Genomic DNA, 27,965 nt, shown 5'->3' on the forward strand with positions numbered 1-27,965 from the left:
AGTCATAAAAGAGCCGAGGTTGCCTACCCCTGGTCTAGAATCACCTTGGAAATGAAGGGCAATCTGGCGTCTTCCCAGAGTATCAGTTGGCTTGGTCAACATGAAACAATGGTGGGTGTCAAAGGCACAAAAGTATAGGGAGTACCAAGAACACTGAGGAATGCTCACTGTCGGGGGGGTGTGTGTGTGTGAGGGCAGGAGGAGACTGTATTAAAAGGGATGACTTCTTAGATCTGCCAACATCCTTGAGTGCTCCCTTCCCTCCACACTTTTAGTGTGGGGAAAATGGATGAAGCACAAAACATTAAGAAATTCTAGTGTTTTTCTGGATCTATGCAGACCGGTTAAGGGTGGGTTTTCTGGCGGAAGGCACGCTTAATCTGTTTTTGTGGCCCACGTTCTTGCTTCAGTTAAGTGGCAGTGTTTTATTTAAAATGGGATGATTTGATTGCAGGCCAAGGAACCAGCTACAGCAGACACACCCCCAGGCTTCTCCTGTGCTCAAGAGTGACCTGGGTGCTGATCTCGCTCCCTCAGTTGCAGCAAAACATTGTCCACTTTCCTGATGTAGGATAAGAAACAAAAACTATGGACTTCCTCCACACAAGGGTTTCCTCCTCTAGCCAAAACTAACGTCAGGCGAGCTAGACCTAGGGGTAGAAAAAGATGAGTTTCCTCTGTTAGTTGTGGTTCCCGCTTTGTACCATAAAAAATTAAGTATATTTTCCGCAGGAGGAATAGGAGACAGCAAAACTTGCTTTCCTCTTGGTAGCTGGCGACATCACTTTGCTACAACCTGGGAGGGAACGTCGTTTTGGCTTTGCAGACTGGCGGGAGGAAGAGGGGGTGGTTCTGCGCGCATGGCGGGCAAGCACGCAGTTCCATTCGTGCAAGCGGCAGGCCTGAGCAAACCTGCTGCTCACGCAAATGGGATGCACACGCACAAACTCACCCGCTGCTCACCTGAGAGGGAATGCACGCGTGCACGCTTGCCTGCCACTTCCATGGCCCCGTTCTGAAAGGCTCAAGGCCCGGTAGTGGGCCATGGACCAAGAGTTGGGGACCCCTGCTGTAGGGATCCTGAGTTTTTCAGGGCCAGCGGCAAGAAATTGTGGGAACTGTACTCTGAACACAGTGCTTAGCCCTGCTCAGATTCTAAGCTTTGCAGCAAAAAGATCCAGTGCTTGGAAAGATTAACTAAAAATTGCTTAGGGGAAAAATTATTTCTGCGTATTTCCCCCTGGACCAAAAGGGGCCCTGTCCTATTCTTTGTACCAACACAAGCAGCTCAGCGCTTGTCAAGACTTGGAGAATTTACAGGAACTATTAGCGTGAGAAAAAGAAACAGGGTGAACGTCTCTTCCCATTATTTCTTTCTAAATCTAGAAAGAATGAAGTACTTTATCTTGGATGGCTTGGCAAAGGAACTTCCCCAAAACGGACATGGATGATGGGAGGTGTGCTGTTTTAAAGATCTAGCAACACTTTTTTTGCAACCAAAATAAAACTGCAGGAGGCGCAAAAGACGCTCTTCTCAGGCTGTGGAATCAGTAACACAACTTCTTTACCAGCAGACCGAACAAAACCTGTTAGCTTCGTGCGCATTCTTGGATCCTCTTCATATTTCATGCAGGGGAAAAAATATATCACAATGATTATTTCAAGATTCACTGGCTATTCCATGGAAAATAGCAAAGCACACGCCTGCCAAAATGTAATATCCAGAAACATCTATCCATTAGAATTGCTGCAAGAGTGCAAAGCTATTGTGATAGCCTTTAAAGACAAAAGCAAGTGTCCCTTTCTAATGAAATATATAAATTAAAGAGAAATTTGCTCCTTTTAAAAATGATGTCCAAAGGTTCCCACATCAGCATTTTCCAATGATGGCATACATTTGTACAGGTAGTCCTGGATTTACAGCCATTCGCTTAATGACCATTCCAAGTTCCAACAGCGCGGATAAAAGAGACAACTGGTCCCTTCACAAGTCTTGCAGCAAGATCATATGAACAAAATTTGGGCATTTGGCATGTATTTATGATGGTTGCAGCATTCCAGGATGATTTGAATCGTCATCTGTGACCTTCCCAGCCAGTTTCTGACAAGTCAATGGGGAAAGTCGGATTGACTTAATGGCTGTGTGATTTGCTTAACAACTGCAGCAGAAAAGGTTATAAAATTGGGTGTCACTCACTTAACAATTGTCTTAGCGACAGAAATTCTAGCCCCAATTGTGATTGTAGGTTGAGGGCTTCCTATACCAGTATATTCAACCTCTCCTCATCATATCTGGATATTTTCAGCATCTGCTTTGTACTTAAGAGATTCACCTACCCTGCTTTTGACTTTCCTCTGCAAATAGAAAGAGACTTTTAAATGTTTTTTTTTAATTTATTTTATTAATAAGAAAAATGGCATGCAAACATCCTTCACCTGGGTGAACCGTTTTCCTGTCACATACCTATTGCACATGGAGAGGAGAAAGCAAAACACAAAACCTAATCTGCTGTTTGAATTTCAGCAGACATGAAACAGCGAGATTAAAAAAAGAGTGGATGAAGGTATGCATCACCATTGGGTCTTCTGCAACGTTATTACATAAAAGCACAGTATGGATACACTGCCTGGCATCAGACTGGCTACCTTTTTTTTCCCTTCACCACAACCTCCTTAGTAAATGATATTTTACTATATTAGTATCTTCGTTCTATGGGGGACATTTTGGGTCAACTAGATCCGTTCTAATAGTCTTTAAATTGCTTGTGAAGATTTGGTGTCCCTGCGTGTATCAAATCCCTTCTGTGCCATTGGAAGTCTGTTTTTTTTGCAAAAGAACCCCGAGAAATCTGATCCCTGAAGTGCAGATCACCAAACCTGATGGAAGTACCATGTGGCACATTTGACAAAATAGGATGGCATCTGAAGCACGAGGAGTTTGTCGATATAAACTTGAAGCATCTCTACATCTGCCTTATAGCCCATAAATCCAAAGGGAACTATGAGCCACTTGGTTCGCATCCCAGTGTTTCCTGACATATTAGGAACAATTGGGTTGGCTGCAGCTGCCTGATTAGAGATCATTCTACATAAAAGTCTATGCCGGTGTTTCTTAACCTCAGGAGCGTCAAGACCTGTGAACATCAACTCCCAGAATTCCCCAGTCAACATGCTGGATGGGGAATTCTAGGAGTTGAAGTCCTCACATCTTCAAGCTGCCAAGATTGAGAAATACTAGTCTTCTGTAAAGATACAGAAGAAGTTTAAAAGACAGGTCATCCTCTATAATTCTGCATTCAAATTAAGGTTACTCCAGATCTCAGTAATCTATCCTTTGGATGGAGGACAAGTGTTAGCCCCAAGGAAATGCTAAGGGCTCTTGGAGAAGGACAGAAAGACAGAAACTTCAAGGAGGATTGCACACCCCGTTGTCAGGTCAGCATAAGCAAAAAGGGGAGAAATAGGTGAAGGAGGAACAGCGCAATACACCCCCCCCATTCAAACACATCCACTGTAAAACAACTGAAGCATTTTAAGTGAGATTGCAATGGCAAGAATGTGTTGTGTCCAGGTGAGAAACTCCCAACTCACCATTACTTCTCAGATGTGGCAGCCATCCCACTTCTTCAACTCTATCTCATACAAGTTTGATCTAATTCAGCTAAGCGTTCTGTTAAAACAAAATGCATTTTTTTTCTTTTGGTAAATTAAGTTTATGCCGGGTATGTTGCAAAAAGTGAGTCCACCGAAGGGATGACCACCCCAAGTTCATTGGCCAACAGTCCAGGCGTAACTCATTCACCAGTGAATTCTTATTCAACCAGAAGAAAAATTGTGGCAGTTATCGATTTTTGTCCCAGTCTGCAAGAAACAGACAACACAGTTGGCTCCAAAGTACGAACTGGTTTCCCTAAAATATTTCAGTTGCTCACTTTATAAAATATCAGTTTTAGACAAAAAAAAGCAAAGTGCTGTGTAGATAATGGTGTTATGGATAAGGATCTCGGGCCCTTTAGATATTTCTGAAGCCCGGGTCGTGGTATTTATCACTACTGGCTGAGGCTATTGGCAGCTGTAATTAACATGTGGAAGTCTCCAGGTCCCTCCCTATGTTGACCAGATAGCTATGAGGGAAGGGAAAATGTTTGGATAGGAATGTTGTTTTCCTTCTTAACCCACATGGTCACTCTTCAGAACTGCAGATGCCTTTGCAACAGTATATAGCTTTGCCTAACTCAAATTAAAGAAACATCCTTTTTAACTATTTGAGACTGGTAAGAAGGAGAGAGAAAAAAAAAGGTGCAGAGCAGTTTTGTTCACAACATACATTTCTTGTCCCTAAACACCAGCAGCACAATGGTAAGCCTCCTCACCAAAGCACCAGGAAAGGAAAGCTTGCTTTAAAAAAGTCGTTTTAAAATGGATTCACACCTTGAGCTATAAAAATACATCTGTATGAAAGGAGTACAAATCAATCCTTGCTTTGTAGGACTGGACCATAGACTTTGCCCCTGCTCCTGTCCCCAAAGGGAGAGTTGCTTCTCATTAAAGAGAGAGAGAGGGGGGAAAAAACTATGAAAAATGCCATAGGTCATAGCCATTAGAGACTTGGGACAAAAACTCAGGTCCTGCTGGACATCTTGAATCATCCATTCAAACAACAAAGTCTTTGTGAATGACGAGCAGACACGGACAAGCAGAACTAGTCAAAAGGGCGAGTGATGACTGGACAAAAGCAATTAGGAAGCGGTCCTAATGGGACCAGCAGACAAAATGTAGAAGCAGGTCAGGCACCTGCTGTTTTCTTTCAGCCGCCTTCTGGCCAACCCCTTGCCTCCAACTGTCAATCAGATGAAGGATAGCCTTCCTTGACCCTCCAAGGTCTTTCTTTGATGGAATGGACATTCAGGATCTCAGAAGTCACTCAGAATGCTGATGTCTGCAAACTCCTTCTTGTACCGATGAGAGTATAAGCCAAGGAGAAAAGCCCACTTGAAGGAAAGGATGCTCCAGATGCAGGACAGGTAGTAGCTCTGTGGATCTGTAAAGGCTGGGAAGAACAAGCAAATCACAGCATCTCATTAAGAGCAAGAAGAAGTAGTGTACAGCTCCAGTGTTGATTGCTTTGCTAACCAGGTTCATTACTTCCAATATCCACCCAGAATGCTCAGTCTTCCACTGTTGCTGAACGATAGTCAAAGTGACTGAAGATTATGAGAACCATCACTCAACAAATATCACTCAACAACATCTAGAATCCCAGAGAGCCTTCACTTCTCCTAGACCAGTGATGGCGAACCTTTTACTGACCAAGTGCCCAAACTGCAACTAAAAACCCTCTTATGTATCGTTGGGTGTCCATTGGGTGGGTGCGGCCAATTGGGTGTACGTAGCTGCGGTGATAACGGCAGACTGGGTGGGACTAAAAAGTTCATCAATTCCAACTTTGCGAGATCTTTTTTTTCCCAGCGAAAAGTTGAAATTGATTGATTAAACCTTTTTTTTTTTTGCACACGATGATGGAGGCCTAAAGCGAAAAGGTTTTATAAAACTCAGCTGAAGGCCTAGGACTGGGGCAATGGCGCGGGTGCCCACAGAGAGGGCTCTGTGTGCCACCTGTGGCACATGTGCCATAGGTTCACCACCATGGTCCCAGACGCTGTCATTAAATTAGAACACCAGCAATCTCAGGCAAGATGCCCAACAGTCAAGAGACAAGGAACTGAGCAACACCTGGAAACTGCTGTTCCTATGGCAAGTTTATGTCTTTGCCAGTTGCTAGCTTGATGCTTCAAGAATAACTCCTAGAATTTTTACCTAGCCTGCTGTGAAGAAACACATGGACAAGCCCCCAGATTAGAGAAGGATGGCTTTTTGTTGTTAGTTGCGAAGTCGTGTCCGACCCATCGCGACCCTATGGACAATGTTCCTCCAGGCTTTCCTGTCCTCTGCCATCTTCTGGAGTCCATTTAAGCTCATGCCTACTGCTTCAGTGACTCCATCCAGCCACCTCATTCTCTGTCGTCCCCTTCTTCTATTGCCCTCAATCTTTCCCAGCATTAGGCTCTTCTCCAGTGAGTCCTTCCTCCTCATTAGGTGGCCAAAGTATTTGAGTTTTAAGGATGGCTTAGAGTGGTCAAATAAACTTACCATGTTGTTTTTGGCAAATCTTAAAAGAGTTTATAAGACAATAAGGAGAGTGGTGGTTCATGTGGCTAGGATGCAAGGCTGACAATCAGCAGGCTGCTGCCATGTGATGGGGTGAGCTCTCATCACTCACTCCAGCTCCTGTTGACCCAGCAATTCGAAAGCAAATGACCGCGAGTAGATAAATAGGTACCATTTTGGTGGGCAACTTAACAGGGACATGATATTTTTTATTTATTTTTATTTTAATCCCATTTATATCCCGCCCTTCTCCGAAGACTCAGGGCGGCTTACAAGCTTAGCAGTAGCCTTCATTCTATGTATATGCCTGCTTATTAGGGCTTTCGCCCCCCCCAAGCGGCATTATTACAAAGTCAGCTTATTGCCCCCAACAATGTGGGTCCTCATTTTACCTACCTCAGAAGGATGGAAGGCTGAGTCAACCTTGAGCCTGGTGGGACTCGAACCTGCACTAATTGCAGGCAGCTGGTGTTACTTAAGGAGGCATTAGCCCACTGCTCCACCAAGGCTAATAGGACATCCCCTGGGCAACAGTGATGTCACCAGCTAATCCGAGAGCGAATGATAAGACAGCCAATTTTCAAGCCATGTTGAGTATCTATCGGTCAAAGCCCACCCCTGGATTTCCCTTTTAAAGGAGACATATTCAAGCATTATTGTAAAACCAAGCAGAATGAAGGCAGCACTGCTGCATCCCAACACGAACTTGACAAAGTGGATCTACAAGCACACAATGGCTTGAGCAAACAACTGAAAGGTTGTAGGATTATATATTCCAGCTCATATATAAATCTTCGCACCTTCACCTATTTTAGCAAAGGATCCTCCCATGCTGAGGTGCAGGTTTCTGACTCAGGAGTGGGGAGTCAGATGCTGCTGGGTTACAATTCTGATCTTTGAAAACTGACCGCATCAACTGGGATTAATGGAGTTCAGTATTGTCCAGAGGGTCCCACTCTTTGCAGACAGAAATGTGGTGAAACTGTCTGATGGATTCTCTAAATGAGGAGGACGGGGAAGAGGAGTAGATTTCATGGCTGTCACAAACTTGCCTCTCCCTCTTTTTTTTTTTGGCTGCACAGACCTGCTAGTGTTAGACTTCAGAAGAGAACCAAATTATGGACTTACATTGTTTCTTTATGATGGCCAGGGCCAGGAATGTGCACAATCCCACCACGGAGAGTATGCCAAAGAAAATGCCAACGCACATGAAGAACCTCAGACCTTTCAACCAGGTTCTCCAATAGTCCTGCATATACATCACATGTGTGATTAGGGCCCAGAGTGCCAAGACACCTAAATGAAACAAAAAAGAAGGAGAATCAATAAAAAGTGAGCATGTAAACTCCAAAGTTGATCAGCAGCTTTAACCAGCAAGTTTCTGCAATTTCCTTTAGGTCAGGCTGAATTTTGACCCTTAAGAGGCACCCCCCAAAAAAGGGACAAGAGAAACGCTGTGTTTGATTTCAACTCAGAATAGTTTAATACAATTCCACACACGGGTTATACAACCTGAGAATATTCAAAATTGCCTACTTCATAGAAAACCTGCTCACCTAAGATATGTTGGGAGAAAGTGAAAGTCCCTGCCCCACAAATGGCAGTGGAAGACTTCCTGGAGCTTCCCTCTTGTGGGATCAGTTGCCATCAAATCAAGAAAAGTGTTCTCCTTACTAAGGTTTAGAAAGCCTCAGCATAACAGAGATGGAAGGGACCTTGGAGGTCTTCTAGTCCAACCCCTTGCTCAAGCAAGAAACCCTATACTATTTCAGACAAATGGCTGTCCAGTCTCTTCTTAAAAACTTCCAGTGTTGGAGCATTCACCACCTCTGGAGGCAGGTTGTTCCACTGGTTAGTTGTTCTAACTGTCAGGAAGTTTCTCCTTAGTTCTAGGTTGCTTCTCTCCTTGACTAGTTTCCATCCGTTGCTTCTTGTCCTGCTTTCAGGTGCTTTGGAGAATAGCTTGACTCCCTCTTCTTTGTGGCAGCCCCTGAGATATTGGAACACTGCTATCATGTCACCCCTTGTCTTTCTCTTCGTTAAACTAGACATACTCAATTCCAGCAACCGTTCCCTATATGTTTTAGCCTCCAGTCCCCCAATCATCTTTGTTGCTCTTCTCTGTACTCTTTCTAAAATTTCAACATCTTTTTTACATTGTGGCGACCAAAACTGGATGCAGTATTCCAGGTGCGGTCTTACCAAGGCATTAAAAAGTGGCACTAACACTTCACATGATCTTGATTCTATCCCTCTGTTATTGCAGCCTAGGACTTTGTTGGCTTTTTTGGTAGCTGACTCATTTAAGTGACTGTCCACTAGAATTCCAAGATCCCTCTCACAGTTATTCCTACTGAGCCAGGTACCACCTATTCTATACCTGTGCATTTGTTTTTTCTTGCCTAAATGTAGAACCTTATTTTTTTCACCATTGGATTTCATTTTGTTAGATAGGACCCAGAGTTGAGATTCTTCTGTATCTTGAACCTGTCTTCTGGAGTGTTGGCTACTCCTGCCAGTTTGGTGTCATCTACAAATTTGATGAGTGCCCCTTCTATTCATTCACCTAAATTACTGATGAAGATATTGAAGAATACTGGGCCTAAGACACAGCTTTGGGTTACCCCACTGCATACTTCCCTCCATGTAGATGCAGTTCCATTGAGGACTACATGTTGAGTGCAGTTGATTAGCCCATTACGAATCCATCTGGTGGTGATGCTGTCCATCCCACATTTTTCTATCTTAACAACTTGTAGGCTGTGGTCTACTACTTTATCAAATGCCTTACTGAAGTCCACAGCACTTCTCTGTTCCACTAATTTTGTCACTTTGTCAAAGAATGCAATGAGGTTTGTCTGGCATGAACTGCTTTTTGACAAACTCATGTGGATTTTTTTTATTATGACTTTGTTTGCCTCTAAGTGTTGGCAGATTCCTTTCTTATGTTTTCCAGAATTTTTCCAAGCATTCCCAGACATTGGGGTTTGAGTAAATGAAAGTGTGTGTGTGGGAGGGGATGTATTTGATGTTTTATTATTTTATGACATTTTTGAATATGTACTGATATTTTTGTTGCAGATAAATTCTATTGTGAATTTACCTTTTGTAAGTCACTTCAGTTTAGGTGTGCATTTTTAAATCAGTGATCATAAAAGCATAATAAACAAACCAATAAAAAGTTCTAGTGCACTTAAGAATATTACAATTCTGTCACATCCCAAACTATGTGCTGGTGAGATGTCTTTGGGAGGTGCCCTGGGAACAGCATCCCAAGACATCTGCTCTCCTTTACATCTTTGTTCCAGTTTGTCAGCATCTTCAAATGTTCTACCAAGTGCCACTTCAAAGTGAAAATGAGTCCTTCTGTAAGGAAATAATCTCCCATACAATATATTCTTTACTTATAAAAAGTCCACAGGACTTCCGGTTTGCCCTCACGGCTGCCACGGCCGCTGGAAGGCAAGCTCCATCTTCCGTATTCGGTTTCGTTCCACTGGGGGACCCTGGAAAAGGTTGAAAGTCGCCCTGTAGGGGCAACGTGCAAGGAGGGGACACCCGCTTGATCGCAGGAGAGCAGCAGCCCTTCTGCTCGATCCCGGGTAGCCCTGCAAACTGGAGGAGGAAAAACCGGCCATAGCAATATGGCTTGTCACTAGGCTGCAGACAGCTAAAGTCAAACTCACCACCAAGCACTTCTAAAGCAAAGCGGATGAAACTGGGTGAGATCCAATCTTCTCTTTACCCTAAGTATTTTCTTTTCCTGTAAAAGCTGTCCAAAGTATCTTTCCCCCTGTGAGGAGAGAGGGAAGGGAATTTCAATCTCACCCTCTAAGAATAGCGGCGACGAACTACCCAGGGGAATTAAAGCACTAAAAGAATAACTTTAATCTAATTGGATTTATATGTTCCTGAAACCTCGGGACCAAAAGTTTTCTTATTTTTATTGGAGACTTTTGCTTTTATCTACAAAAAAGAAACAAAATTGGAAAAAGGATTTTAAAAATTTTGGACTTAAAAAACTTTAAATGGCATCGGTGACATCTTGTGGTGACGTTTGGTATTACAACTTGTTATTTCCTAAAAGAGACTTGGCTCGAAGCCCAGACTTTAGTTAAGGCTTTTTTGACCTTGGTACCACCTGTGAGAAACTCAACTGTAAAGAGAAGGGCTGGGCGGCATAATTGGCCTACTTGAACTATGAGTGTAAACTTTTACTGACTTTCAGAGTTATATGTGGGGAATTGCCTTCCCATCTCTTTATTTGAGGAACATTGGTTTCTATATGAGATGAAAGACCTTGAACTATAAAATCTTGCTTGACAAACGACTTCTACTATAAAGAACATCTATAAAAACATGAAAGAGAGGTCCCATACCTAGTTATAAAATTATTTTCAACATCTAATTTTAAAGTCTTCAACTTTATATATTATTAAAAGAATATGAATGAAGACCAGGAAAAGATCCTTTCCATGTTGAAAGCAATACACGAAACCATTCTTTCAGCTTGTGCTAAAATAAGACCTAACATAAAAGAACAAGATGCCAGCTTAGATACACAAACCCAAACTCTGACTACAACCAAAGAACTAACAATGCAGAAGATAACAGAAGAAGTGGAACAATCAAATATTAAGAGAGAGGACACAATTGACCAACAAATACAGTTAATGTAAAAACCAGAAAAGGGAGTGACAACACTGAAAATGGAAAAGACTTTCTATATAAATCAGAATAAATTTGAGAAAGAAGAACAGATTGAATGGAAGATAAACATATCAGGGCAATCATGGGTAATTGGAATAATAGGGAGACAATTTAATGAATACAAATGGGCTAGCCCTTCCAAAAAATGGCAACTAAATGGTCTCTCTTATTTCAAATAACATATATAATAATAGAGGGAGATCTATTTGATGATTTAAAAGCACTACTATGGAAGCCTAGTTGGCAAAGGAAGAAAGCCAGAATAAGGCTGAAGAAAATTGGGGTTTTGATTTATTAGAGGGGATTTCATATTATTAATTAGAGGGTTAAAGGGAGAAGTTGAGATAAGGGGAATTTTGGTCATTAGATTTAAAATATTTGAAAATAAGGATTTTATTTGTTTAATATTTAAAAATTAGACCCAAAAGAAAAAATAATTATTATGAATATGTTTAATTTATTGATTAACCCAGACAATATATATAATGGTTTTGATTTATTAAAGGCGATATTGTATTATTAAGTAGATGATTTAATATGGTGGGAAATAGATAACTTTTAGGAAAAAGAACAAGACTATATTCAAATAGATAAAATGTGTATTTTGAATATTAGGTTCTGTTATGAATTGAGATAAGGGAAATTCTGGTTACCTAAAGCCTGAAAATTATAAATATCAAATGTTAAATTGGAATATTGATGGGAAATTAAAAATTGGGGAAAAAATTAATAACAGGACATGGATTGTTTATGAAGATTGAATGTAAAAGTAATTAAGATATGTATAAGCTAAAAAATTATTGATAAATGTAATAATGATGTTTTTACTGAGTTGATATAATAAGAACTGTATTAGCTTAAATACGAGACAGTAGATATTAAGGGGAAAAGAGAGGAAATATTTGATGTAACTTGAGATTTGTACTAAAGATTTTTATATGTTACTGAACTATTGATTAACCTAGCCACCACGTTGCTTTTTAAATAGTTAAATGTAAAATTGGAAAATTAATAAAATATTATTTAAAAAAAAGTCAACATGTCCGGAGGAAATATAGGCTAGCTAGACAACTTTTCCGCACTATGATTAGGCACATTTTGTATGTTCAGGGATGTTTATAGGGGTACAGCCCCATTTAATTTAGCAAAACCTAGACATCAGAGCTGTGCCCTGCTTCGTTTTCAATACCAAACAAGTGCCAATCAGTCTGTGTATGTTGGGGCTGGGGATCTGCAGCTCTTTAAAAGCAGCTGTGTCTTTTCCCAGGATCCTGGGACACCTGCCTTGGTTGCCAACTTCGGTAACCGACCCAAACTGGAGAAGATTTAGCATCCTTCAATTATGCCAAGCCACAACTCCTTCCGTGCAATGTAGCTATTGGCCATTCTTGCCGAGTAAAAAAGAACAGAGATCTATATATCTGGAGATGTCTGCGCTGGGAGGCCAGAGCATCCTCTAAAACACAGCATTGCTTTTGGGTAAATATTGCTTCAGATTTCACTGACCCAAATAATCAGGCAGTGGATAAGATACCAGATTTGCCCTCTTGTGGTTAAAAAAAAAGTTTGCTACATGCAGCAGGCAGCGGCTGAAATAAGGAACAGCTGAGAGTTGGAGACTTAATGCAACACTTTGGGGAGGGCTCCTCAAGGGGGTCTCAACAGGTGGCAACAATGTTGATTGACTTTATCAGGATGAACAAACTAAGCAGCACCAGGTCTTGGTTAACATTTGGATGGGGAATTAATAGAAAATTCCAAGGCTAGAACTGAGAAGTTTTGGGGGGAAAAACTCTGGAAGAACACAATGGCTAGATACTTCTATTTTATTCAGCTGCCAAGAAAACTGCTTGAATGCATGAAGTCATCACAAACTCACCTCGACTTCAAAATGTTTTTTTTTAAAAAAAAAAAATCTGGAAGAACAAAAAGTTCAGGAAACAGTGCCTGTGCTTTAAAGATGGAGAACTGCAAATCAAGAGTGCAGAAGCCGCATGAAAGAGAGGCTAAAATGCAAATTGCAAAATGAGATGCACCAAATCCTTCAAAGCAAGGGGGAAGCAGGTATGCCTGTAACAAGATCAGGGCTGGAACACACCCAAAGCCAAGAGGATGTTGCTTATATAGGCATGCAGAGGCGCCCATGCGTTTATGCACCCCCAAGGACTGATATCAGAGGCACTGGGAACCACTGGCAGCCTGGCTGGCAGCATCTGGAAGAAACAAACCAACAAACCCTGAGATCTGGGAAAAGGCCATTTTTTTCCTCCTTCTCCCAAAACCATGTTTGGGATCACCAGGGTTCTTTTCTACATAGGAAACTAACTCCTGCACGTGTGGAGTTGGTGGGCGAAAAGTTGCGTCAGTCTGTCCCCATCTGTCACTAGAGATGAACTTAAACTGGGGAGCATCTTTACTTTTATCACCCCTTTTATAAGAAATCAGCAGCGGCTGATGAAAGAATTTTTTGTTACAAATATGCATAAAGGTACCTTGATGGAAATGGTTTGGGATGCTAGTAAAGCTTATATGAGAGGGGTTCTGATTTATATGAACAATGCTTACAGGCGTAAGCAAATGCAAAAACGTTTAGATATTGAGGAAGAGATTAAAGCTAAGGAGAAAAAGCTTAAGATAAAGTTTTCTCCGCAATTGTTTCTATTGGGTATTGTAGTAGATTGTGATGTTAAAGAAACCAATTTGATGTTGAATATGATAACAGCAGCACGGTTACTGGTGGGACAATATTGGAAGAAGGATAGTTTGCCTACTATAGAAGAATGGGTGCTTAAAGTTTCGAATCTTGCAGAAATGTCTAAGATTTCTGCTTACTTGAAAGATCATTCACAGGAAAGATATATTTCAGTTTGGAGGAGATGGATAGATTATATTCAGAACAAATATGGGACTAAAAAGTTCCACTTAGCTTATGAGTAGATTTTAGTGGGATATATTGTTATTGGTACTTCGTATGTAGTTATGTTAAAGGGGAGTTAAAGCACATTATGAATTTGGTTAATTGTATATTATGCATAATTTTTATTTAGAATATGATTATTATAATCCTGTATTTAGCTCTGGGAAGTGGGGGGGGAAGTGGGCGGGTTTGGGGTGGGGGGGATTTGGGGATATATTGTAAAATTTTGTTTTTGTAAAACTCTTTAATAAAAAAAAAAGAAATCAGCAGCGGCTGTTATAGGTCTGCCCTAGTTGGGAATGCATCAGGATCTCTGAAAAGCTGTCAGAGCAGAGGAACAAAAATAACAAGCAGAGAGCTTATTGTTACACCCACTTAATGCAAGTCTACTTGCAAATCTTTAAGCGAGCAAGTGTTTATATACATATATCTATCTATCCTGAGCATATGTAAACATTTCACTCCAGATCTGCAGATGAGCGGAGGGAGAACGTGCAAGAACTGATAGGCTGCACCCTGGAAGTTCTGCAACACAACCCACAGCTCCATTATTAGCAACTGTTAGCAAGTGCACTAGGGGCCACCTTCTTTTAATTTTAGCGTATATTTAAAACACACAATCAAGAGAAAAAGAACTGCGGCTGGGGGGGGGGAACCATCAAGAAAAACAGAAACAAAGGTTGGCAAGTCATATAAAACTGAACAAAAAAGAGAAAGTGATATTAGATCAGTACAGGTAGTCCTCAACTTACAACAGTTCATTTAGTTCGAAGTTACATCACCGAAAAAAGTGACCTATGACCGTTTTTCATACTTCTGACCATCCCAGCACCCCCATGTTCACATGATCAAAATTTGGATGCTTGGCAACTGGTTCATATTTATGACAGTCGCAGCGCCCCAGGGTCACGTGATCTCTCTTCTGACAAGCAAAGTCAATGGTGAAGCTGGATTCACCCTAGCAACCGTGTTACTAAGTTAACTGCAGTGATTCATTTAACAACTTTGGCAAGAAAGGCCGTAAAATGGAGCAAAAATCACCGAACAACTGCCTCACTTAGCAACAGAAATTTGGGGCTCAACCGTGATCGTAAATTGAGGGCTACCTGTACAACATATTAAAGTACCGTATCTCATTTGAAGACTTCAAAATCTTTAAATCAAATTAGTGTCCAGTAATTAATGAAAAGGGGACGCAGTGGCTCAGTGGGTTAGGACGCTGAGCTAGTCGATCAGGTCGGCAGTTTGGCGGTTCGAATCCCAAGTGCCGCGTAACAGAGTGAGCACGTTACTCATCCCAGCTTCTGCCAACCTAGCAGTTCGAAAGCACGTAAAAAAATGCAAGTAGAAAAATAGGGACCACTACGGTGGGAAGGTAACAGCGTTCCGTGCATCTTTGGTGTCTAGTCATGCCGGCCACATGACCACGGAGACGTCCCCGGACAAGCGCTGGCTCTTCGGCTTTGAAACGGAGATGAGCACCGGCCCCTAGAGTTGGAAACAACTAGCACACATGTGCGGAGGAACCTTTACCTTTAATTAATGAAAGTGGCCGGGAAACAGTATATGAAACATAAGCCAGAGTGAACAGTTAACGTAATTGGTACAAAAATTTTTATTTATTTATTTAATTGATTTTATATACCGCCCTATTCCTGAAGGACTCAGGGCGGTTTACAGGGCGAGTTAAAACAATACAAATAAGTACACTTTAAAATAGAATTAAATAAGACTAGCCCACAATTAAACAAATTAAAATTAAAATTAAATTAAAATTAAATTAAAATTAAAATTAAATTAAAACCCCCTCAGTCCAAGCCAGCAAGATCAAACAACCAAGTTTTAAGGTCCCGGCGAAACGAGCAAAGGTTTGGGGCAGTCCGAAGTTCTACCGGCAGTTCATTCCATAGGGCAGGCGCGCCCACAGAGAATGCCCTCCCCCTTGGAACCATCCGTTGGCATTCCCTAACCGGCGGAACCCTAAGGAGGCCCTCCCTGTGGGAGCGCACAGGACACTGGGAGGCTGATGCTGGCAGCAGGTGCTCCCTGAGATAATCCGGACCCTTGCCATTTAGGGCTTTATAGGTCATCACCAGCACCTTGAATCTCACCCAGAGGAGAATTGGAAGCCAATGCAGCTCACGGAGAAGAGGTGTTACATGAGAGTATCGGGAAACTCCCATTACTACTCGCGCAGCTGCATTTTGCACCAGCTGAAGCCTCCGAGTGGTCCTCAAGGGCAGCCCCATGTAGAGAGCGTTGCAGTAGTCTAACCGGGAGGTAACGAGCACGAGTGACTGTGCGTAGGGCATCTCGGTCCAAATAGGGTCGCAACTGGCGCACCAGGCAAATCTGGGCAAAAGCCCCCCTGATCACAGCTCCTATATGATCTTCAAAACTGAGCCGTGAATCCAGGAGAATGCCCAAGTTACGAGCCCTATCAACAGGGGGTAACACCTCATCCCCCATCGTTAATGATGGACAAAAATGATTCACCCGAGATGCCGGTATGTACAGCCACTCAGTCTTGGCAGGATTGAGTCCAAGCCTGTTTCTTCCCATCCAAACCTGAACCGCCTCCAGGCAACGGGACATCACGATGAGGGCATCACTGGGTTGGTTTGGGGTGGAAAGAAAAAGCTGGGTATCATCAGCATACTGATGATACCCCACCCCGAAACCACGAATGATCTCGCCCAGCGGCTTCATATAGATGTTGAACAGGAGGGGAGAGAGGACCGACCCCTGAGGAACTCCACAAACGAGAGGCCTCGGGGCGGATCTCTGCCCTCCCGTCAACAGCGGAAAAAAATCCTAAAGATATCTTTTTTTTTTCTGGACTTGGCCCATAATTCAACCCCTGAATTATAGAAAAAATACGGAGGGTTTTTAAATTTAACTACTATTTTAAGTGGGAAACAGCCATCTTGGGTACCAATAGGAGCTTCCTCCTTTAAAAAAACACACGTTTATTGTTAACGCAGCTTGCAGGTTTTTTTTTATTTTATTAGTATGGGAGTTCTTGCCACGGTCCTGCTCTGATGGAGGGGAAGGCCAGTGAACTCCCATAATATGCATAGCCCTCGGAAATCCCCTTTCTTCTCAGCTTTATTGTCTCTTTATTTTTCCTTACTAAAAGCTCTTCAGATATAGCTGGCAATTTTGAGAATCATAGGCCCCACGTGCCCGAAGAGAACAGGCTGGGAGAAGAAGGCCCACCACCAACAAAACTGGAACAGAAGGACTCACAGGCTAACTGCAAGAATGAGACTAATGGTTACAGCTAATTCTAGAAAGCAGGGGAGCTAGTCTAGAAAACTCTTTTAAGATGAATATGCACAAAAAAAACAACCTATAATGTAATGGGCTTCTGTGAGTTTCTTTAGGAGGAGCCAGTAAACCACAAAGTGGTTTTTCAAAGCTCAGCCAAGGAGGAAACTTCCTCTTTTTTAGAAGTTGACATAAAAACAAACAAGCTTCTGGTTGACATAAGCAATTAAATATGCTTAGTCACATTTTCACCCCTTCCCTGTTTCTTGGAGCAAGAAGGCGTCAGACTCTGTTTTTCCCCCCCACATGTTCAAAAACTGAGTCAGTTTTTAAGGAAGCCAAACTGGCTTGTGATGAGGGACTCCTGACCTGGCATTGAAAAAAACAACACCACCCTTGTGACTCAGCAAAACACTTCTTTGGAAAGGAATGAGTTGGCAAAAATGTTCCAACAAATCCAGAACTTCTCAAAACCTTAGTAACAATTCCTACATTTGCTTCTTCAGCCTCTACATTCAGAAGTACTCTCTGGTCAAGTAAGCAAAAGACCTTGATTTTTTTTTTAAAAAAAAAGGTAGACCATGCAATCTACAATATATCTATCTCCAAGTATATTTTAATAGTATATTTATCTACAGAGTTTTCATTCCACTAGCAAAAATTAATAATACTAAAATATTGGATTGCAATTCACACACACACACACACACACACACACACACACACACACACACACAGTATATACAGTAAAATGGTTTAAAATTTATATTAAAAAATAAAGCATTACTGGGAAAATACTTTATTGAATTACTAATTAGTATTAAAAGTTTGATAATCATTTATTTATTTATTTATTTATTTATTTATTTATTTATTTATTTGGTTTATATACCGCCCTATTCCCAAAGGACTCAGGGCGGTTTACAAGGCAAAATTTAAAAACAATCCAATATAAAATTAAAATAAATTAAATTAAGTCTAGCCACAAAAATTAAATCACAATTTAAAAACATTAAACCCCTCAGTCCAGACCAGATAGCTCAAAGAGCCAGGTTTTTAGGTCCTGGCGAAATGAACGAAGGTCGGGGGCAGTCCGGAGTTCCGTTGGCAGTTGATTCCATAGGGCAGGCGCGCCCACAGAGAACGCCCTCCCCCTGTGGATCGCCCGTCGGCAATCCTTGACCGGCGGTACCCTAAGGAGGCCCTCCCTGTGGGAGCGCACAGGACGATGGGAAATTGACGCTGGCAGCAGGTGCTCCCTTAGATAATCCAGGCCCATGCCATTTAGGGCTTTATAGGTCATCACCAGCACCTTGAATCTCACCCGGAGGGCAACTGGAAGCCAATGCAGCTCGCGGAGAAGAGGTGTTACATGGGAGTATCGGGAGACTCCCATTACAACTCGCGCGGCTGCATTCTGCACCAGTTGAAGCCTCCGAGTGGTCCTCAGGGGCAGCCCCATGTAGAGAGCATTGCAGTAGTCTAGCCGGGAGGTCACGAGCGCATGGGTGACTGTGCGTAGGGCATCTTGGTCCAGATAGGGCCGTAACTGGCGCACCAGGCGAACCTGGGCAAAAGCTCCCCTGGCCACGGCTCCTATATGATCTTCCAAACTGAGCCGTGAATCCAGGAGGACACCCAAGTTGCGGGCCCTATCAACGGGGGGGGTAACACCTCACCCCCCATAGTTAAGGATGGAAAAGATTGGTTAGTCTGAGATGCCGGTATACACAGCCACTCAGTCTTGGTAGGATTGAGACGAAGCCTGTTTCTCCCCATCCAAACCCGGACATTAGCACATAGCTCTTTTGGGCTGCTTAGTTACAAAAGGAAAGGAAAAAAAAGAAAGATCTCTAGAGGCACATCAAGTTGCGATCAGGCTAATTTTTAGTATGAAGAGCTATCAGTTAAATATGTAGGCATCCTCTAGGAATAGTTAGATGAAAGCAGATAATTAGAAGCTATAAAGAGATTTAGTTTGGCTAATAACACATTTTATTCATATACTTATAATTTGTTAATTTATCAGTTCTAGAAATGAAAAAAAAACAAAACAAAAACAAATACAGGTAGACCTCAACTTACAACCAATCATTTGATGATTGAAATTATAAGGATACTGGAAAAATTGACTTATGACCATTTTTCGCACTTAGGAGTTCTGCAGGGTCCCCATGAACACGTGATCAAAATTTGGACACTTGGCAACTGGTTTATATTTCTGACAGCTGCAGTGTCCCGGGTCAGTGATTACCTGACCAGCAAAATCAATGGGGAAGCCAGATTATTTAACAGCTGTGTTACTAACTTACTGTAGGGACTTACTTCACACCTGTGGCAAAAAAAGGCAGTAAAATAGGGCAAAACTCATTAGACACCTGTCTTGCTTAGCAATGGAAATTTGGGATTCAGTTGTGGTCGTAAGTTGAGAACTACCTGTATAACAGCAAAGGTTTCGATTTGCAGCAAAAGTGGTATCTCACGGGGTTAGCTATTCATAAAGATTATCTCATTTGTTTAAACCAGGTGCTCCTCAAAACTAAGTAATATGAATACAGATAGTCCTCAGCTTAAACCACATTTGGACAGGAATTTTTGTTGCGAATCAAGGCAGGCGATAAGTGGATTGCAACCAATTTTACAACCTTTTTGTCACGATTGTTAAGCGGATCCCGGTTGCCAAGGCTCCAAATTTCCATCCTGTACCTATCAGGATTCTGTGATGCACAAGTACAAGGAGCAGTGGGCTAATGCCTCCTTAAGTAACACCAGCTGCCTGCATTTAGTGCAGGTTCGAGTCCCACCAGGCTCAAGGTTGACTCAGCCTTCCATCTTTCCGAGGTAGGTAAAATGAGGACCCAGATTGTTGGGGGCAATAAGCTGACTTTGTAATAATGCCGCTTGGGGGGGGGGGGCGAAAGCCCTAATAAGCAGGCATATACATAGAATGAAGGCTACTGCTAAGCACATTGATTTGTGCTTTAGATTGTAAGCCGCCCTGAGTCTTCGGAGAAGGGCGGGATATAAATGGGATTAAAAAAAAAAAAGGACCTGTTGTCAAGTCCGGCTCTTCAGTGCCGTTGCAACGTGGAGTGCTCACGAAACAAAAGGTAGTAAGTGGAGGACTATCTGTGGATCTCCGTTTTCAACACTTCTAAGAAAAAAAGGAAGGCAACACAGGATAAAGTATGAGAGACTGCTTATGTATAGAGCCTGGTTACTGGAGAGATGGTCTGTCACCAACGATACCTGCCCGGAAGATTCGATCCTGCAAGATTGGCGCGCTCCTCTTGGGATCCCAGAAGCATGTCTTTTCTGTATTAGCACCTGCCCTCTGGAAAGGAATCCCCCCCAGGGGTTACCCCTTCCAGGAAGACCAGAGTAGGAAACCAAAGTTATGAATACTAACTTTGTAGGAGCTCAAAGTAGCATTCCCCCATTTTTTCCTTGCAACACTACAATGTACACTGGGCTGAGACAGAGTGGCCCAAAGTCACAAAATGAATCTCAATGGCTGAGAGAGGACTGAAACCTGAGTTCCCCTAATACTGGTCCAACACCTTAAGCACAATTCCACACTACAACATCCCAAATTTCCAGACAAATGGCACATCTGGAAAGTACGTGGCTGGCGAGTGCCAAATGCCACCCCTGTACAGGACCCTTGACACAGAGGACAGTTATGATCTGGGCCTCGGATTCCTTCTGTCTGAATGGCAGTAGATCCATGGCTCTGAAGGATCACCTCCCCTAAGCATAAAAGCTCTTGTAAGAAGACCACATATTCAAGCATGACTTCTTTGGTACAGATCTAGCACAAGCAAATTCTTGGCTTGTTCAGCCAGGCTGCTTCAGAAAAAACAATTGGGTTGATCTGTTTCCCCTCCCCTTCCCAAGGGTGTGGGAGAAATGACATCAGCAATTGTCCAGCAGAAGATTTAAGGGAGGTACCATTTTGCAGCTTGTTGTTGTCTTCCCCAGCCCTGAATGCAGTCATTCTTTTGGCCCAACGCAACCCTCTTGCTAAAGTCCTAGCCTGCATTCCAGATGTGAGGCAACATCTGACTGACGAAAATCACTCAAGGTGACTTGTTCAAAAGAGCAGCATACCCAGGAAACAACATGCACTCAATTCCACAGCTTCTAAAAAATTCATTTAGTGGAATCCCAGAAAAATAATAACATTTTTCTTAAAAATAAGAAAAACTGGACCCTTGTTTGGAGCAAATATCTTGACTGCCACTCTGAACTCTCTCTCTCTCATTCTCTCTCTCTGTCTCTGTGCGTGTGTGTGCAAGTGTATGTTTATTCCTGCTACAACATGCAAAATGAAGTTCTTGCCACTTAGATATCATCTGGGTTAAATATATGCAACGGGATAGAAAAAATTAGACATGCCACACATAAATGAAAAACATAATTACAGCTCAGTGGAAGAAAATATATTTTGCACATGCCAGGTTTAAATTAATACAATTTTGTTTAAAGGGTCTTGGACACTTAAGATGGCAAAGATTTTTGCTAAATGTTTGCAAATATCTTGGTTTCAGGTAATGTGTTATTGGATCCTAAGGACTAATAACCTCAAAAAATAAAGAAATAATCAATTATTCTCGGTCTCCCCAAGTCTAGCTAGGATAAAACTTTTAAAGAATTCTGTATACTGTAGCAACTCAGGATACACGCAGACATAACAACTACTATCAAATTGGAAAGCCCAACACAAATCATCCTTTTAATGGATCCAAATCCTGAATCTCTCTCGCCTCTGCATAAAGCCTCAACAAATCACCTTTTGGGAATCCTTGTGTGTCCACCTGTCTTGGAAGCATAGTTTTAGTAATCCAGACATATTTAATTCAATTAACTCACTAGGAATCCCCCTGAGCTTGCATTTTCATATAGACAAAATCTTAGCAATGTCCTTAAAGGATGTAATACACCTTTCATTCTCTCTTCTCCGTTATGTCTTCAAGCTTTTCTCAGGTTTGAAAAACTTTTCTTTAAAAAAAAACCTTAAAAAAAGAAAGTGTTAGTCGCACGGGAACTTCTCTGCCATCTTTTTTCTCTCAGTAAAAAAAGATCCTTTTGAAATAATGCTTGTTTCAGGACTCACGCTTTCCTGAGGAGATAGCTGAGGCAGGACCTTACACTGTTACAACATTATTGAGTAAACAGTGCTATTACCAAATATTCACATGATGCCTCCAGAGTGCAAGCAGTCCTCACTTAGTGATCATTTGAAGTTATGATACATCTCTCTACAGCTACTTACACCCTAATTCTGGAGGTCAATTGGCCACATACATACCCCAGTCACGTTATCACATTTCGGATGCTTGGCAACTGGCTTACATTAATGGCTGTTTGCAACACACCATTATTCTTTCAGCATTTTTGGCTGGATACAAATTCAATAAATAAAATATGAGAAAAGCCAGATCAGTGGTCTGATTCAACATAAAGCAGTGCCATATGTATTTGCATTGCAAATGTGTTGCTTCGAAAGACCTAAGCCAGGGGTCCCCAGCCCCCAATCCGGGGACCGGCCACAGGTCCACAGCATGCCAGGCCACGCAAACAAGCGGGATGCAGGCAGCATGTGAAACCATGCCCTTTCCAGTCCACGGCAAAACCTCCCTCCATGGAACTGGTCCCTGGTGCCCTAAAGGTTGGGGGCTCCTGGCCCAAGCCATGATTGGAGGTGGGGAGGGTGATTGTAGGAGGAGAGATGTATTAGTCTACGGTTGCAAAAAGGAAAAAAAGAAACTGGTAGTCTCTATTCAGACAAACATTTTATAAAAAGGGGTTATGCTTTTGTGGAATCCTACATCAGTGTGTAGCTACCCTGTATACTAATGAAGTAAGCAGCACCTCGTGAAAACCTAATAAAATTTGTTAGTTGGAAAAGGGGCTACCGTTTTCCTTCTGATCTGGGGGAGTTAATTCTATCAGTGCAATTTGCTTAAAGAGGCCTGTCAGTTGACTCTGTAACTTTACCAACAGGCCTGGGGACAAGGGCCGAGAAGCATTCTACACTTTTGGTGAATGCCTAGCTTTCTATGGAACCCAGTCGTTCTCATTTGACAGATTAAAGCCAAAAACAACCCTGACCTACAGATAAGATCATCAAGTAGCTCAGATCTTCCATGAATCTCAGGTGATGTCATGTTGGAACCTAGGATCCAAGGTCAAATTCTTATTAGTTCTGGTCTGAATCAATTCTCCAGCAGCTTTGGTATTGGTGCCAACAAAACCATGTCTAAGAGTTCCTCAAGAATGACTTTGGGCACCCTAGTCATTGGGCTAACAGTTGCCTAGACAATTCTTTTCACCACCACCACCACCCCCATCTATTTGGATCAGTCTTAACTCCTGCCTGCACAATTCCCTGCAGTTATCTTTGCAAGATTTTCAGAAGTGGATTGCCCTTGCCTGTTTCCTAGGGTTGAGAGAGGGTTAACTGGTCCAAGGTCATCCAGTTGGCTTTGTGGTGAAGGTGACACTAGAATATGTGGTCTCTTGGTTTCTGCCATAACAATTCCTCACAGACAATTCCTACCCAAGTACAAAGAAAGTAAACAAATGTCCACAGTGCGTGGTCCTGCCCTGATGCAAATTGCCACTTGTTGATGAACCTAATGCTGACAGAAGAAATTCAGATACATTTGCATCCTAACACAAGCAGACTTAAAATAGATAAGCTGGGAAGAGCTTAGTTATTATTTCTGGGTGGAAAATATATACAACTCACAAAACAGGATGCCCACTGCTTTGGTTCTGTTGTAGCTTAGAGCTCAACAGGTCTGTTGGCTTAAATTTACTATACTCCCACCGAAAGCTTTGAAATGACAGCAATGGAGAAAGCACTTTGGCAAGGCAATATATCAGACAACTGTGGTTGGCACCCACAAGAGTTTTATTGCTTGGAAGGCCACACTCAGCCAGTTGTGCACTTGGGAGAACCAGTTCAATTTTCAACATCAAGATCAGTGTTTCTCATCTTACTGGTGGCAATGCAATCCAAACTACCTGGAGTGCATCAGGTGAAGGCTGCAATGCCCAGCATCCTTAAAGTTGATAGGACTGAGTCAAAGATCACTTTGCATGGCACCTCAGGTTTCCTAAAAAAAAAATTCTTTGTGGCTGTAATGTTGCACACAAAGGCAGTTGGCTAAGAATGCCAATTGCCTTTTCCCTACACGATGACGGTTATTGTTGAAAAGCCTACTGCATTTGACCACAATTAGGAGGAATCCAAAAAGCACATGAAGGCCCTCTCCATGGTATAGACATCCCAGTTATGACACAGCCTCCTTAGAGAGGCTCATGAGGACTACAGCACTGGTTTTGGGGCACCAGGCAAAAATTCTTTCATTCACCAATCCCTTGAAGGATGTTGTCAACCTGACACTCATTTAGAAGGTGCATGTTTGAACTGTGTGGTTTTGTCTTAGCTATTTGTTTGGTTTCTACCATATACTTATCTTCTGATTATACACAGAGAACACCTGCTGTATATAAAACAAGTAACATAAATAAAAGCACTGCAAGAAGTAATGTAAATAAAGTCCGTAGCAATCTAGGCTACTAGTAACATAATTATTAATGCAGAGTCATATTTAAATTGGTAAATCAATCTTCTTCACAGAAGTCTGATTCCTAGGTGCTGTGCTACATTGATGGCACATTAAAATGCTGACTCCAGGGTTACTAATAGGCTTCCAGTGGAACCTCAGGCATCCCTTTTAGGGCGTACCAGGCCCCCTGCCTCACCTTTTACCTCTTTTTTGGCCGTCCAGGAAAAGCAAAGCAGGGTGAGACCTGGTTAGTTGGTAAATGACAAACTACTTACACGGAATTACACAGATGGGTCTCTGGAACCACCATAAGTTGAACTCAACTCAGGGGAGACTTTAAGAGAAATTGAAAACTTACAAAGCTGATTTCTTGAATCACCTTTATTTCTAGGAATACCTCTGGACCTCTAAAGCTTTCTTAGAAAATAAAAATGAAGCAGGTGAGCTTTCGTTTGCTATCAAAAGGTGCCAACCGACCTAAAAGATTGGAGAACATTGGTGTCATGAACTGCTAGGAGGTATCCCCAGTTACATCTATCCAGCCTATCAGGCTTTTCTGCTGTGGTACCCACCCTATTGGAACATCATCCCTCCAAAACATAACTTGGCCCTGGCCCTCCTGCCTTTGAGAAGGCCCTGAAGATATGGCTATGCCACTATGCCTAGGAGTCTGGGTATGGTGAGGAGCTCTTACAATGGCTGTGTTGAGCTGATGTAGGATAAATTCTGCTGTGATTATGATACGCTGTTTTTTAATTGATTATGGGTTGTTTCTATATGTTTGCACATTGCTTTTTACCTTGTTTTTATTAGATTGTTTTGACCTGTTTTGAACCGCCCAGAGTCATTTAAGTGAGATGGGTGGCCATATAAATTGAATGAATAAATAAATAAAGTATTAGGATCAGAGATTAAAGTTTTAAGGTCCCTTCAAATTCTCAGTCACCCATACGATTTGCGGGTGACCTTGAGCCCACTGCTATTTCTCTGGCCACCCTACGTCACAGGGCTGTTGTAAACATCTGATGAACTAAGAAGATCAGATATCTGGAACTCCCTGAAAGGAACGATATTAATGTAACAAATGAGAATACCAGATGAAAATGGCTTGGCGTGATGGCCCTAAGTTAGGGTAGGCAACCTTGACTCTTTTAGGATTTGTGGACTTCAACTCCCAGAATTCCTGAGCCAGCATGGCTGGCTCAGGAATTCTGGGAGTTGAAGTCCATGAGTCATAAAAGAGCCAAGGTTGCCTACCCCTGCCCTAAGTGGTGTATCATTAACCACTACACAAATAAAATTTTGAGAAGAAAATTGTGGATACATTACAAATCACAGCCAGCAAAAGCAAACTGCATGAAAAGCTGAAAGCAAAACAATTGACTTTTCAGACACATTTATTTTTTAAAGGACTCTATATTTTCATTTTGGAGTAGGCCTAAACCAACAGGCAGAAAATGAAATGAAATAATCGTTAACACAGATGGTGGTAAATGAGGCTACTATCTCTCATACAGAAAACCCAGCCTCAGCAGCTGACAGGATGACTTTGGGCCCCTCATTCTTTCTCATATATAAAATAACAACGAAATAACGTGAGTTGACTTGAGAATCGCTTTTTGTTTTCTTCCCCCCCCCCCCCCCCCTTTCTTCCCACTATGCCTCCGAGTCAGTTTTTGATTTCTGATCGACTGCCCTGGACAAGTCCCTGGTTATTTACTAAGCTTTAAGGACTAGAAACCTTGATTGTATGATTGACCGTTCAATCAATCATTAGGTGCCATCACTTCCGAGTCTTCCTTTGCAGGGCTGCCTTGGGCACCTGACAAATATACAGAAAGCGAGATGCAGAGCAATCCACTCGTGGGGCAAGGGAAATGAGAGAAATAAAGACGAAGCCAACAAGCCTATTCGCCTTCAAAGCCTTACCGAACTCAACACAACTTACTTCGGAGTAAAACAACCCCGCCGCCCTTCTAAACAGCCCCTTTCCCCGCCAAAGAAACGCAAGGGGGATTGTTCTTCCCAGCGTGTATGCAGGCGACACAGGCGGGTTGGCCAGGCTGAAACGATACGGCAGGGGTCTTCAAACTTGGCCCTTTTATGACTTGTGGACTTCAACTCCCAGAATTCCTGAGCCAGCTGTGCTGGCACAGGAATTCTGGGAGTTGAAGTCCACAAGTCATAAAAGGGCCAAGTTTGAAGACCCCTGCGATACGGCTCTACTTCCCTCCCGAGTTTGGAGGGAGCCGGGGACGGACCCCAAAACGGACCCAGACCGCACGCCCGTTTCCCGCTGCCGATCAGAGGCTCACCCGAGAGTCCGCCGGCGGAGGCGGTGTAAGGCTGCCGCAGCTTCGGCGCCAGGTTCCAGGCGAGGAAGGCCGACAGCCCCGAGATCATCCCAACCGCCGAATACGCCAGGCGAATTGCGATCTTCCTCGTCACCGCCATCGCGGAGATAGATGAACCAGCCAGCCAGCCAGCCAGCCGGCCGCCCCGGCAAGAGAGATGAAAAAGGCAGCGATCCCCACCCGGCAGCCTAACGAGCCTCGTCCTTTTCTCGGCGCGACGGCTTCGCAGCGACTCCTTGCGAGCAGGGGGACTCAGCGCTCTCGGACCGGCTTGAATTTGCACCCTTTTTACGTAGAGGAGAACACGGCCCATGCTATAAATATGCATGAGATCGGGCAATTATTTATTTCGGACTTGAATCCCGCCCGTTTTCGAGGGGGCGGTTGAAATTTCCCCTCCTCCCCTTGCTTCGTTTTCACAACAACCCCGTGTTGTATGTAGGGTACTTTAAGAAGCAAGCCATGTTTCAGATAACCCATTGCGTTGAACGTGCCTGGGTTTTTTGGTTAGGTTTGTTTCTTTCGTGGGAAGTCAGCCACCCAGAGAAGGAAATATTAAAGGGGGAGAAAGAATATTTCCTCAAAGGATATTAAAGAGGCAGAAAAGCATGTCCAGGTTTTTTTTTTCTTAATAGCCCCAAGTCTCCCTCCCCCAAGCAGAAACCAGCTCTGTAGAAATGCAGATGTAAACCATTCAGGAAGGTAGAAGCTAGAAGATTAAGAAGTAAGACAGGACATAATAGGATTAACCCGCAGATGCCAAAGGGGCAGACTCAGGTCAAAATACATGACGCAGGAAATACAAAGCCTCAAACAACAGGAATCAACCTGAAAAGCTTGAGAGGGTATTAAAAACCCACTCCCTACATGTGCTCTCTCTCTCTCTCTCTTCTTCCAGAGCCATCTTTCTGTCTGGCTCTCCTCTTCAATAAACTGCAACCTTTCTAAAGCAGTCGCCATGTTGTT

At 42.6% G+C, this 27,965-nt stretch overlaps 1 protein-coding gene across 7 annotated transcripts; it reads right to left on the reverse strand.

Moving 5' to 3' along the window:
• SLC48A1 (solute carrier family 48 member 1) lies at positions 1-27,275 on the reverse strand. Of its 7 annotated transcripts, XR_014025317.1 has the most exons (5): positions 26,961-27,275; positions 7,297-7,464; positions 4,795-5,050; positions 3,592-3,670; positions 1,546-1,616 (listed from the first exon to the last, which is right to left on the reverse strand). XR_014025317.1 is itself a non-coding variant. In XM_081319467.1 (3 exons), the coding sequence occupies exons 1-3, from the start codon at positions 27,097-27,099 to the stop codon at positions 4,914-4,916; spliced, it is 444 nt and encodes a 147-aa protein (XP_081175593.1). In that variant the 5' UTR covers positions 27,100-27,275; the 3' UTR covers positions 1,546-4,913. The 7 variants fall into 7 exon arrangements, 1 of the variants encoding a protein (XP_081175593.1); XR_014025316.1 differs by lacking the exon at positions 1,546-1,616 and adding an exon at positions 1-650 and having other exon boundaries at positions 3,592-5,050; XR_014025318.1 differs by having other exon boundaries at positions 1,546-3,670.
• Positions 27,276-27,965: the final 690 nt, after the last annotated feature.

The sequence above is a fragment of the Vipera berus genome (genome assembly GCF_964194415.1).
Source record: "Vipera berus genome assembly, chromosome: 2".
Classification (NCBI taxonomy): Eukaryota; Metazoa; Chordata; class Lepidosauria; order Squamata; family Viperidae; genus Vipera; species Vipera berus.

Coding starts and splice junctions, on each gene's coding strand:
- SLC48A1 (XM_081319467.1), bottom strand. CDS start 27,099: ATGGCGGTGACGAGGAAGATCGCAATTCGCCTGGCGTATTCGGCGGTT. Junction 7,465..26,960: donor CTCCGCCGGCGGACTCTCGG/GTGAGCCTCTGA, acceptor TGTTTCATTTAG/GTGTCTTGGCACTCTGGGCC. Junction 5,051..7,296: donor GGCCATCATAAAGAAACAAT/GTAAGTCCATAA, acceptor TGTTCTTCCCAG/CCTTTACAGATCCACAGAGC.